Raw genomic sequence first — 13353 nt, 5'->3', positions numbered from 1 at the left:
GTGTAAGTTTAATGCGAAGGAATATGTAGAAGATGCATCGGATTCCATGCCGTCTGGGGGGGGAGGGGAAGAAAATCTGGAACTCAAAAACATGCGGAACTGAGTGTTGTCAACTAAAAATAAAAAAAAAATCTTAACTTAAAAAAAATAAAGGATACACGAAAATAAGCTTAGCTTTGGTGTTGGGTCCTCTGCTACTGTCTGGATGGCCCTTTCTCTGGACCTCTGTAAAATGAGAGGTGGATGAAATCCTGTAATTTATGGACAGACTATCTAGAAATGAGCCTTGGGAATGAGAGACAAAACAAGTCACAGGTCCTTGGTCTTTGTTCTCTTGCTTTTCTGCACCAGCCTGAAAAGCCTGACCATGGCAGGGCAGCCCAGTGGGACAGCCTCTGGGCCCCACCTAAGTCTGCCTTGGCACAGAGGCTCACGGAGGGAGGAAAGACATCCCTCGCTGGGCTCTTTCAGGGTCTGAGGGTCCCCAGTCCAGAGCGAGACCCTCCCTTCTGCTGGGCTCGGTTTCCTCAGTCATTCCCTGGGAATGGATGGACAGACGGCCTCACGGGGCTGGATGTAGACACGGGAGTGGGGCTCCACACAGTCACCGTGGGGCTTCTCTCTCCCCTGGCCCTGGCTGCTGGAGTCTCAGAAGGCAGGCCATGGAGTCCCAAGGTCCTGGGTCCTCTTCTCAAAGGGCCCTTACGGCCCACGCCGTGATTGAAATCCAACACTGTCAGCAGCATGGAGGAAAGCCCTCAGTTTACCCTGCCCAGTTTATCCCCAGGCACAGGGCCCCTCCTGTGTGCGCCAGAAGCCATTAGAGCACGCGATGTGATGCTCAGAAAAAACCCATTACAGACAAGTCCAAACTTTATTTAAAACTACACTTTAAGTTTAAAGTTACTAAACAAATCACAATGAAAAAATAAAAAATAACAGTGCAGCAAGCCCCGAATCTAGGGAGGATTCGTCTGCGAAGTGTGGCTGCCTGGGCGAGGAAGCAAGCGAGCGTCACCTATTCTAAAGGCAGTGGGTCAGAAACTAATTTACATTTGTATACAGATGGAAACCAGTTTATTTAGTGCCCGTGGAAGATGTGCATCGGCGGAGGGGCAGGGGAAGGCAGGCAGCTGGAGATCTCTCACACGCTTCGGGCTGCAACGGTCTCTGAAAAACAGAAAGGACGAGTGAGGCGTGCTGGGACGCACAGGCAGCCTGCAGAAGTAGCCAGCATCCCCCCCGCCCCCGCCAAGCAGCAGCCGGGAGGCAGGGTCCCCGCAAGTCTGAGCTCAGGCTGGGATACGGCCTGTACAGGCCTTCGCTGCGAGCAGTGCCCACAGGGGCAACCACAGGGCCCAGGACTGGTCAGAGGTCTCACCGGAGGAGGGAGGGAAGACGCGCTAAAGACTCACGCACTCACCGGGCTCTTTCAGGGTCTGAGGGTCCCCGGCCAACTCTTCAGGGTGAGTCACGGCTAATATTTCCTCAGACAAATGGTTAGTCTGGCCCTCTGCTGCCATCTTCCTCATAAGATCCGCCTTCGGAGGCAGAAACAGGTGAGAGGCCCCAGGGACAGAAGCCCAGGGTCCACCCTCCCCGCAGCCTGCCTCCCTCACCTAACCCGCCCCAGTGACGCGGCCTCCGGGAAAGCGCGGCCCGGCCTGGGGAAGGGCCGCAGGCCTGTCAAACGCAGGACAACTTACAGGAAAGCAGAAAGCCAAGTACCTCGGAATAAATGGTCAGCTTCAGGGGCAAGTCTTCCACTTTGACAAAGTCTTCTTCATCAGACTTTTGACTTAAATGACCAGATCCTGCTTCCTGCTTAGGAGAAGAAGTTCATGCCTCAGCCCCTGCCTGGGGGGATCTCAGCTCTGTCTCTGACTGGCCTTATACCTGAACTTTCTTCAGTCACCCTGGCTGCCCGCCCCCCAGCACGCCCGAGTCTCCCTCACCTCTGCCATTCATTCCCTGTACTGATGACTTCAATTGGTTCCCTCACCTCTCCTACCCTCCCGGGCCTATCGCAGGGCCTTGAATGCCACGGCTAGGGAAACACAGGTTGCATTGATTACTGACCTAGCACAAGCTACGGAAATGATAAGGAATGTGTGGCAAAGCAGAACCCTATCAATGCTTGCCTCCATGCCCTCAAACACGATTCATCAGTGCCAGTTCTGACAACCCTGCCACGACATTTGTGGTCTGGACCCCCGGTGGCGTGCCCCAATTTCTTCGAGACACACAGGCCCAACACTGCTGGGCGGCTCCGAGCACAGGCCATACGTACATATTCGTTCACCAGCACCGGCGACTCGGTGTCAGGACTTCCAGCCACTGAGCTCTCGGGAGTTTCGGACGAAGATTTTCCTTGGGTGCTTCCGGGCATGGAGGCTTCTGCCTCCGCGATGGGTAAAGAAGGCTTCGGCTCTTCCGGGGGCCCCCCGCCGGTCACAGTGGACCCCAGAGGGGGCGGGTCGCTTAGGGGCTGCTCATCGTCCAAGATATTAAGGTAGCAAGGCGTGGCGGGAGAGTCATGGTCACCTGTCACCGATGAATCAGGATGACGTCAGCACCCTAAACCCGGTCCTAGGCTCTAAGACAATCTGGACCGGTGAACGTTCACAGCTTGCGGGACGCCCAAGAGAAAAGACACTTCCAGGCATGGAAGTCACCAGATGGGCCTTGGGCATGGCACGGTCTCTCATCTGCTCCGGGCTAAGGCCCAGGGGGCATCGCTGGCTCTCTCATTCTAACCTGGGCAGTTCCACCCTCCTCATGCAGCCCGGGTGTGGGGGGGGGGCCGCAGCACACATGAGGGTCAACACTGGTGTCACCCTGACGTGGCAGGGACTGCGGGCATGTGTGCCCCACCCCCCCAACACTTCTCTCTTAACAGCTTTTTTTTCCGATAAAGTTAAATAAATCTATTTTTAAAAAAAAACATCTGTTTTTTCTTGGGGCTGTCCATACAGACTAACCAAAGATCAGTAACAACCAAAAATCAGACGGAAATTCACTCAAAATGTATGTGACTCAACCGAAGCCCTCTAGGCTGCGCACCTTTAGGCCCAGGCCCAGGGAGAGAGGGCACCTTCAAGCCTCTTCGTCTCTCCAGGCTGGTGGGAGGACCCACGCTCAGCGTGGATGGAGACTCGTACCTTTATGGCTGCTCTGGCCGTTTGGAGGCTCCCGCTCACGTGGGAGGCCCTCGCTTTCCCCAGGCTTCTCAAATTCACTTTGTAGAACCTACAAGGGAGAACAGATGGTTGCGCTGCCTGGGGAAGGAGCGCTAAGAGTTTATGCTGACTCGCGGCTGTCCCTCACTTTCCACCACACAGCCGTGGCGGCAGAGGCCCGGAGAGGAGGGAACAATAGTCATGCCGACTCCTGTGCAGGTTACCAGATGACCGGTGCCCACGTAGAGCCACGAGGGGGCCCCAAAGCCAGACTGGTCCGTCTGCGCCTGCCGGCTTCGGAGAGCCTTCCCCCAGGCTCGTGGAGCACGCCACTAGAAAGCCCAAGGGCTCCACCTGCAGCACAGCCCATCCCTGACCTCAGCAGCAGCTAACTGCTCCCTGGGCAATCCCTGAAGGAAGCAGGTGGCATCCCCAACCCAGCCTCTTGCTTTCCCTTCTCTGCCCACCTGGGTGCTTTGTGCCCCATCTGGACAAGCCTGCGGTCCCTTCCCTCCACGCAGCCCAGGACAGCGCATTTCCCTGTAGCTCTCCCAGGAAAGCAGAGAAGCCAGTGTGGGATGGGTACCGCAGGTTCTGCACGCTTTCCAGCTTTCTCCCCTATGTGTGGTGCAGGGGGTCCCCCTCGCAGGCCTTACAGGCCCTTGGGAACACATCTCCCCCAAGCATGCCTCATGCAGGATCAGCCTAGATGGGAACCCCCAAGAGGCACCAGCTGGGACACTAGACCCGAGCCCCCAGTCAGCTGGGGCAGGAGAGCCCCTGCTGATCTCTAGGCTAAGGAGCGGGGTCCTGCTCCGTACATGAATGGGTACAGAGTGTGGCTCAACGTGATGAGGAGGGGAGCGAATGCCCCTGCCACATCCCACCCCACCCCCACCCCCATCCCAGCAGACAGCCACCAGGGCTAGCGTACACCCAGCTCTGCTCAAATACCTGATCCTGTTCACTCTCCTCGGGCGCTTCGTTGTTAGCCTGGAGGGACGTCTGGACATCCACAGGCCCCTCTTCAAACTCCTCAATCTCCTCGTCTTCATTCTCATCCTCTCCGCTCCCATAGTTTGTTAATGCCTGGGTTTCCGCTTTGGACAGATCTGGATCAAGGGACACATCCCTTTAGTGCTGCTGTCTTAGGGCTGACCCCTCCCCACAACAGCTGTAACCTCACAGGACCAGGTTTGTCACTGGCTGAACAGACCATGGGCAGAGGCCCCCAAGCCCCTCCGCACCCCATCTGTGCGCCTTTGGGAAGGTCCCCTCGTGCTCTTTGTAGAATCACACGATCCTGGGCCTGGAAAGGTCCTGAGAGGCATCCCCCCAGAACCCAATGGCCTGATTTCACAGAGGAAGTGGGGAAGGGGCTTGCTCCACGGTCACACGAGACGAGGTAAGATTTGAACCTGGCTAACCCCAGAGCTGATGTGCCCCTTCAGCTTTTCCAAGCCACAAGCCACACTGGCCATCCTACCATCTCCACAGGGATGCTCTCGGGTCCTTCCCCATCTGGACTCTGCATGCTCCCCTCGCCCGCCCTGGTCTGCCTGGGACGCCGCCGCAGTGCAGTCGTCACCATCCCCTCCCTTGGGAGGATCCAAGAGTCAGACCTGCCACTTAATCCTGATGTGTCAAGGGAACTTGTGAGTTTAGACCAAACACTGCAGCCGGCTGAGGTCTTCTGCCCCCCAAACTGATCATCCCAGGTCAGTCAGCTCTCCCAGCTTTGTGTTCCCCTGAAATCAGAGGACCTCGACCCCTCTGCTTTCCTCCAGGTCCTTGACACAAGCACTGGGCAGGCATGCACAGATGCCAGGGCTGCCCACTAATGACCACTTGTAGCCACACCCATCCACACTACCATCTGGCCCACACCTCCACCTCGTCCACCAGAACAGCGTGAGACAAGCTAAATGCTCGGCTAACCCAAGTGGAACGCTCTGTGCAGCGCCCTCCCCACCAGGTGCTCTGTGGTCACCCGGCGGGCAAGGACCATTCTCTCCCTGATGAAGCCACATAGGCTCTTTGTGACGAGGTTTCCTCTCTTCTCTAAATGGTCACTAACCCTCCCTTCAAAGTTCTGTGTCCTGGACTCAGCTGAGAAGCCGAGTCAAACTCCCCGCTTTGGACAGCTGTGCATGCAGGCTGCTGTCCTAGGGCAGACAAAGATGGCAGACAGCGTCACACCCACCGGTCCAAGCGGAACGAGGAGAGAATGCTGCTGTGCTCCATGCAGTCCCTTGCCACCTCCTCCCTGCCTTCAGCTCCCTCTAAAGGTGGGCTCCACTTACTAATGGACATGGGGCATCCTTCGCTCTCCTCATCTTCTTCCTGATCCGACACATCGGACCTCGCGTTCTTAGGAGCCTCACCACCATCGTATTCCTGGGGCGGCGGCGGAGGCGCCTGCTTCACTGTCTCTGTCTCGTCTTTGTCCTAGCCACAAGCACAAGGGAGGGTTAGCGGACGCGCTCCTCTGGCCAACCAGCCCTGGGGAACAGGGAAACGCGACCAAAACGAGGAGGAAGCGGGGGGAGGAGAAGGGGGATGAGGAGGGGAGGAAGGGGATGGGGGGAGGGGAGGGGGAGGGGGAGGAGGAGGACCAGAGCAGTTACAAAGGAATGCTTTCTACCCAGTGCTCCAGACCATTTCTGATGGGAAAGGAAGGGAGCGAGACGCGGCCTGAGCAGGGGGCAGGGTTAACCACACACCTTATCTTCGTCATCCATCTCTCCGGTGGGTGAGCCAAGGTCTCCCTCGAGAATTCTTTTTGCCTATAAGAAAACCAATCAATGTTTTCAGTTCTTTTGACACAATACGGCAAGGAAAGAACCAAGAAGCAACCGCTCAGTAGTAAGCATTTAAATGTTTACAGGCACTAACGTGGGCAATGGGAAGGGCATGGTCTGGCAATCGGACGACCCGAGTTCAAATGACAACCCAACCTGTTGTCACTTCGTGTGCCAAGTGTGGACAATGACATTCCTGCTGATGAATACAGAAGGCTGGGCATAGGGGCAGGGGCAGCAGCGCTCTGTGTCATTTCAGTTAGGCTGCAGAGCCCAGGCTGATCGTGCCCAGGCTCGACGGGCACGGCCTGGGATGGGCCTGGCAGCTCGCTTCTTCACCTGCAAACCCGCCCCACCCTCCCGGGTGCCCCATCTCAGGATCAGACAGGGTTGTGGCCTAGCTGATGCAAGGAGGACTGGCGGCCAAGCCACGGTGGCCCCACCACGGGGCGCCCTCAGATGGACACTTGAACCCAGGCCTTTCTGATGCCACAACCACGCTCCTGCACCATAGAAAAGCCTGAGGGGTGGAGGATGTCTGAGAAGCAGCCTGGCATGGCACAACCACCCCCTGACCTGGGGCCTGAAGCCTTGCTAAGAAGGGGCACCAGGAAGGGAAAGCCTTTGCTTCTTTCTGTCTTCCCAGAGCCTGGCACAGAGGAGGAGCTTCATGAATGCTGAGGCTGGTGAGGGACGAAGATAAGTCACTGTTCCCACCCTCCCAGTGTCTTGGCTTCTGAACTGGGCCCTGCGTGTGCTCATCGGCCCTCGGCTCAGGAGCTCCAGCCATCCCTGCAGGGCTTGCTGCGGGCACTGGGGCTCTCAGGCTTGCTCCCTCAGGCCCTGCACTCCCTAAGCATGCTTGGCTGCAGCTCCTGACTGCATTCATAGTGGTCAGGGCCCTTAAGACCCTGGATGCTGCTGAGTGACAGCGTCCTGCCCAAGAGTCCAGGCTCAAGTGCTCATCCCATGCCAATCTAGCTTCTGCCCAGGTCCATGGCTCCTCCACCCGCCTTCCCAAGAGCTCTGCCCGAGGCTTCCGGGACCAACCAAAGGTCTGCCAAGCACTTCACATCCACAGTCTCTCTGGATCCTCAGAGGACAGCAGAGCCACCTGCACACCGGCCAAGGCCGATGGTCCCACTCTCAAGAAGCCCCAAGCACGGGCCACGTAAACCAGGCAGCCCCTCCCTACAGCCAGGATGCTGCCCATGTCATTAATCCATTCAGCTGTGGAGCTGGGCCTTGGGCAAAGCTGTCCTAACCTAACACCTACCACACTGTCTCTAGCCAGCCCCATACACTGCAGCCAGCCATTCCCCCGGCCTGGCCTCCTGTGAGCCCCCTCTTCTCCAGCTCCTTCTACCATCCACTCTGAGAAGGGCAATCAAATCAATGCCACGAGGATTCTGACAGGGTGTGACAAGGGACTGCCCCATGGCTTGGCTCCCCATCCGGCCATCTTGGTGACGCCTTTCTCTGCCTCACTTCCCCTGAGGCAGTTAGGATGGAAGCTCATGTGGCGTGTGCCCGGGGGCATCGAGTGCTGCTTAGCACGTATCAAGCACCAGTAAAGACTATTCCATTCCATCATTGATTCATTTGGATGACCAGAGAAGGCGTTTCTACGTTCTTAGAGCTTCTCAAAAAAGCCAAATCCCCCTCATTTACCTCTTTGGCATAAGCCTGCATCACTCCGGCGGCCTCCACCTTCCTTCTGCATCTTGGTTTTACAGAGACGCTGTTACTGTCCAGATCTTGCATGAGTTTGAAGAAAGCAAGCTCGTTAAACAACACCTCAGAGATCTCCACCAGAAGGTCCTCGCCACAGTCCTTCAGCTTTCTACCAGCAAATTTGGCCAGTGAATCCTGTTAAAAGAAAATGGTCAAAAGGAAGCTGCTCAGACTCCCGTCATGGGGAAAAGCAAAGCCTGTCTCCTGGAGTCCTCGTCAAAGTGGACACGGCTGCTCCCTGGAACTCACTCCTTCACAACGACGGCCGGCCATCCCCGCTGCCGTAGAAAGGTGACAACCTCAGGCAGGCTCGGAGTGACAGGCCACTAGTCCAGGGTCCCACCGGATGAGGGGGAGGCTGGGAGCCTGCCTTGTTCTTGTCCTCGGTCTACCTTCAGGGACCCACCTCCCCAAGGCATGCAGAGGTCATTCCTCACAAGGCCCCAGTGTCTGCGCTGGCTCCACAACAGCCAAGCTCCCCAGTAACAGGGGGACAAGAAAAGGCCCCCGGTGCCAGGAGCCACACACAGCCCTCACTGCTACTCAGCTCAGTACAGGTGTGTGCCTGACCCCTGGGGCAGCTCTCTAAGGCCCAGGTGTGCAACAAGCGTCTCCAGCCGACCCTTCGGCAAACGGCAGCGGGTGCGATGAGCTGGGAAGTCCAAGCATCAATCACACCTGGCAGGGATTGTGGCAACCCCCAACGACAGGCAAGTCTGGCAACAGGAAAGGCTCGAGGGCAAGACAACTAGGGCTGCTGGGAGATCAGATCTGAGAACTGCCTACTCAAAGATGTGGTTGAATCCCTGGGAGCAGACAAGATCCCCCATTGAAGCCATGCAGAGGGAGAGAAGAGGGCCCAGGACAGAGCACCAAGGGCCACCTCCAGTCAGAGGGGCTGGTCTGGAGGAGGACCGAGCAAGGGGACAGAGAGGAGAGAGGGAGCCGTGGTCAAAGGCTGCCCAGAGGCTGAGGAGCAGGAGGACCGAGCAAAGGCCAGCGGCCCTGGCAGCTAAGAGATGACTGGTGATGTGGGCAAGAGCAGCTTCTGAGGAACGCTGAGGCTAGAAGCCAGAGGGCCAAGAGTCCAGAAGAGAGGGAGAGGAGCGGAGGTGGAAGCACTGGTCAAAGGCCTTCTCAAGACGAGGAGGAGAGGAGCAGCCAGAGGGGACGGGGTGGGATCAGGCGAGAGCTTGGGAGGAAGTGGGAAACCCACAGGTGTTTACAGGCAACAGGCAGAGACTGAAGAGGAGAGAATGGGAGTTCTGCTGCATCTGACAAGGAAGGGCCGTCCCTTCCTGTGAGGCAGGGTACAAGGGGGAGCAGTGGAGGCGTCTGAGACAAGGATGGAGGTGGAAGCCATGGGGGGGCCAGAGGAGATGCAGGCCTGCTGGGCATGGCTCTGAGGTTTCCTCCATGACCAAGACCAAAGGCGGCGGGTGGAGGGAGGGACCGAAGGCTGAGCACAGTGATAAAGGAGGCCATGTGGAGTGGAGCCAGCTCAGCCAGGGGTGCATACGAGGAAAGGAGGAAGAACCCATCTGGGGCCGCAGGGAAGAGGAAGAGGGAGAACGGACCATGGTTGGATGGGGGTGGCAAGGACAGGGTCTGTGTGGCTGAGGTGGGGTGGGGGCTTGCCCTGGCACGGGGGCAGGAGCTAGGGAAGGGAGCAGCCTCGCATAGGGAACCACAGGTCCCAACGACCGCAGTATTTCACCCTGACAAACCCTGAAACCGGACAACAGCTAAGTTAGCTGTGGCCTGCCCCTTTGCACTGCCACGTCTATGGCCTGTGATGTTGCCACGAAGCTGGGTAAGTCTGAGGAACAGGAGTGAGGCAGGAGAGGCCATGGGGCCAGGAGAGGCGGGCCCCAGGGTCAGGCAGCCATCTCTGGGGAGCCTTCACACAAGCAGCTGGAACCCCGAAAGCTCAGGGCGCCTGCACCCAACTCCTCAGCTGCAGACTAGCCACCGTGACTCCCTCATGTGAACAACAGAACAGTAAGAAATGGATAAACAAGGAAGGGCCATGGAGGTGGGGGCAGTGACTGACCAGTTGTGATGGACGCTTAGCTAAACTGGCTTATTAAAAACCATGATGATGGAGGAGGGGGTGGGGGCGGCAGCCCTGCCTGGTTGCTGCTCCTGCTGAAGGGGTGCTCAACGCCAGTGCACCCAAAGCTCGGAGGGCAGCTGGCCTCAGCCCAAACTGGCCCGGGGCGTCCCGTGATAAGATGCCATGGCGAGCAGACTCCTTGCAGCAGAAGCCCCATCCTCCTCACTGGCTGGGAGAAGGAAGGACGGCACACAGGGAGATGAGACACACAGTAGGGGACGCTGCCCTGGGGGCACACAGTCGGGGCTCTCACCTGCAGGATGCTTCCCAGCTGCTTGTGAAAGAAGTTCACAAATTCCTTGCTCTCATCATTCCGCTGTGTGAGGGTGAGAACCATCCGCCTCACCGAGGTCAGCAGCTGCGACGAGCACACCTCATCCATGTGCTCCTAGAGAAGGCCAGATGCTCATGAGAACCCCCAGGTTCACGCTGCTGCCGGTGTCTCTCGCCCCTCACACCTGGAAGCCCACACTAAGCTCCCCACTTCTTTCTGTCTCTCAAAGCAAAGTAAACTTCACCTGGTGGTGGAATCCTGATAAAGCTGCCCCTAGACCCAATACCGCCACTGCCCCCAGATCCAATCCCCATATCTGAGCAGGTGTGCTCTTGTACTCAAGCACAACCACACCAGCCATTTAGCCCAAGACAGGACCACAATAGCTAGCCAATCAGAAAGCAGCATGACCACTGAACCACAATCCTGCCTTTGTAATATTCATAATTTCTGTTGTATTATCAGCATCATTACACTATAAATGTGCCTGTGCTGTCTTACTAGGTCGCTTCTGAGGGGCATCATTCCTCAATAAATGCCTGTAGTTGGATTACAGGGGGTCTGACTCTGTAAATTCCTTCGAGACGACCCCCACAGCGCACCATGAAACTGCAACACTGGGCTAATCTTTTTCTCAGTTAAAAACAGACATTCTCTTAAACCTTGTGCCTCTGCTCTGCTGCCACCTCTTTCCAGAAAATCTCGTTCCCTAAAGCACCCACGCTTTTACTCTGTTGGAGAACCCCAAGGTAGAGCTCACTCTGCTTGGGGCCCACCAGTAAGATGGACTAGGAAAAGCCAGTTCTGAAGTGAAATGACGGCTGCCCTGGCTTCTAAAAGCACCACAGGTGCCCAGGAGCCCCTTCACAATCTCCACACATTCCCATCAGCCCCCTGCCTTTGACATGAGGGACTCAACAAATACTTGCTGAATTAATGGGGAACAAACTCCAATTTCTGGTTCAACACTCTTTTTTGGGTTGGCTTCATCACCAGCATGCTGAATTAAAAATGATTTTCATGACAAATATACAGCAATTCAATCATATAATGGATTCAAGCAAACTGGCCTGGCAATAACAAATTCTACCTGTTTTTAAATGGGAAAATATCTTCTCAGTCCCAAACAAGCAGTCTGGAAATGAACAGAAAAGGCAGCATGGGGTTAGGGAAAGACCCAGGGTCTGAAGCCAGAACACTTTCCCCTTACGTGACCATGGACTTCCCAAGCGACAGGACTGGCCTGGCTCACCGCCTCCGGCCCACTCCCCCAATGGACCCCGAAGGACTGCTCATCACCAGGTTATTCATTCTTCTCTGCCCCACCCAAACTCATCAGACAGACAGCAGGGCCTGGGGACCACCGGTCTTCACCCGTCGGCAGCCTGGCTCTCTCTGGCCGCTCACAACCAGCCCTGCTCAGAATTCATTCTAGGAAGGGCTTATTTCTGGGGCCTCTCTCCCAAGCTGCTGTCTCTGGTAGGACTGGGTCTACGTATTCTGGGTGATGACCGCCGAGGGACCGTCTGCTGATCACGCGCGGTCACCGTTCCTTGAACTCACAGCCCTAAAGTCCTTTCCAGCTCTAAATCAGTAAACTCGTCAGCATGGGAGAAGCATGATTTGTTCTAAGTTGGAGATTCTTCACAAAGAGATTCACAAAGTTCAGAAACCTGGAACAAGAACTCGCTGCCCTCCCCTTTCCCCGATTTCATAGAAACAGGAGCATCAGCATCAAGAGGAAACCCTTTTTATGCTCAATGACATCCCGCATCTCACTGACAGCTTGGGTGGCTGAGTCTGGTTTTAACAGCGCTCAGTAGTGACCAGCGGATCTCAGAAAACCCAGCCCCTTTTCAGTCCTCACCACACGGCATCTTTTGAGTTCAACCTCTCTTCTCGAAGCCCTAGGCTTTTTTACAGAGTCACAGCCTATAAACACTGGCTGCTGGCACTCTGCACAGGGGCTGCCTATTCTGCTCAGTCACCTTGACTCCTCCAGATCTTCTGTGTCTAGAAAGCCTCTTTTTAAAACAGGAGCTATATAAATAACACACACACACACACACATGATCATCTCTTCCCCATCATGCCTAGCCTCTCTCAAACACTTCATGAAGATGAAGAAAAGGCTTTCCTTTTCCAATACCTATAAAAGAAACAAATGTCTTTGACAGTAAAGCTGTAAGAAATATAATGACTCGGTGTTTAGAAGGACAAAAGGCAGGCCCTGACCGCGATCACTCCCCATAGGAGACTCTGCAGCACACTATCCCGAGTCCCCAAAGGCACAAACAACACATTTCAGAGGTCTGAAGCTCTCCTGAGTCTTGTTCAAGCCAGCCAGAGCTCCGGCCTCCTTACCTTCAGGAAAGGAATGACCTCCTTCATAATTGCTTTGATTTGCCGGTCCAGCTGCTGAGTGTCAATCCGAGGACAAGGCACAGCAGCACCCTCTCCAAGGGCTTGTGGGACCCCGAGATCCTCCAGCTTTGTAGATTCTAGATGCAAAAAGACAAAGCAAAGATGGCTGGGTCAGTGGGATGACCCCTACTTCACACACAAACACTCTGACTTGACCCCCACAGCATCTCCTCCAATCCCGGCCTCCCCTCCCCTCCCAGCCCTGGGCCGTGTCATACCATCATTCAAGGACCCCCTCCTCAGCCGGCCCGGCCCCCTGGAGCCCTCCCACTCAGTCGCTTCCCTTACTTCTGGTCTCTCACTGGGTGCCACCCCTCCACCCACTAGGTGTTCTCCAGGACTTCTCATAGACTGGTACCCGTGTGCCCTTCCTTATTTCTGTCTCTTAAAGCTCTCACCTCCTTCGAGGCTCAACCTGAGTGCCATCTCCTGTGCTATTTGTTACTCTTCTCCCCTGGGGGTCATCTGCCCCTCCCTATCTAGCACACACTGCCTTGTAAACAAGTGCTTAATAAATGTAAGTGGCTGAATTGACTAACTGGACATATACGGTAATTCTAGGTGTATTTTTGGCACTACTGATAATCAGAAGCCATGAGCATTCTCGTACCAAAAGGTCCTTTCCAGTAAGGTCCATCGGCTTAAGATGAGCTCTTGTCTCCCAAGCTTGTTATGAGAATGAATAATCCTCAAGCCTGACTTTATACTCTGGCCCCAGACCTCAAAGACCCTTCTTTTCCCTCCCTGGCCCCCCCCCACCCCGCCTTCTTTCCAGTGGCCCAGAGGACACCTGCCTTGCTTGCTTGTATTTGGCTCACCAGCAGT

At 55.8% G+C, this 13353-nt stretch overlaps 1 protein-coding gene across 12 annotated transcripts in view; it reads right to left on the bottom strand.

Annotated features, from left to right (window-relative positions):
• Positions 1–855: 855 nt before the first annotated feature.
• Positions 856–13353, bottom strand: part of PCM1 (pericentriolar material 1) — an 84143-nt gene continuing 71645 nt past the window's right edge. For all 12 annotated transcript variants that reach the window (XM_036764241.1, XM_036764242.1, XM_036764231.1 and 9 more), the window contains 11 exons: positions 12469–12605; positions 10084–10218; positions 7652–7849; positions 5903–5965; positions 5483–5627; positions 4134–4291; positions 3162–3249; positions 2291–2544; positions 1729–1821; positions 1424–1541; positions 856–1170 (listed from right to left, as the gene is read on the bottom strand). In XM_036764241.1, the coding sequence (XP_036620136.1) occupies positions 1145–1170; positions 1424–1541; positions 1729–1821; positions 2291–2544; positions 3162–3249; positions 4134–4291; positions 5483–5627; positions 5903–5965; positions 7652–7849; positions 10084–10218; positions 12469–12605 (1415 nt within the window). In that variant the 3' untranslated portion in view covers positions 856–1144. The remainder of the gene's footprint in view (positions 1171–1423; positions 1542–1728; positions 1822–2290; positions 2545–3161; positions 3250–4133; positions 4292–5482; positions 5628–5902; positions 5966–7651; positions 7850–10083; positions 10219–12468; positions 12606–13353) is intronic.

Source organism: Trichosurus vulpecula, chromosome 6 (assembly GCF_011100635.1).
Source record: "Trichosurus vulpecula isolate mTriVul1 chromosome 6, mTriVul1.pri, whole genome shotgun sequence".
NCBI classification, from domain to species: domain Eukaryota; kingdom Metazoa; phylum Chordata; class Mammalia; order Diprotodontia; family Phalangeridae; genus Trichosurus; species Trichosurus vulpecula.
Note: the sequence above shows the minus strand (reverse complement) of the source record. Positions and strands in the feature narration are given on the sequence as shown.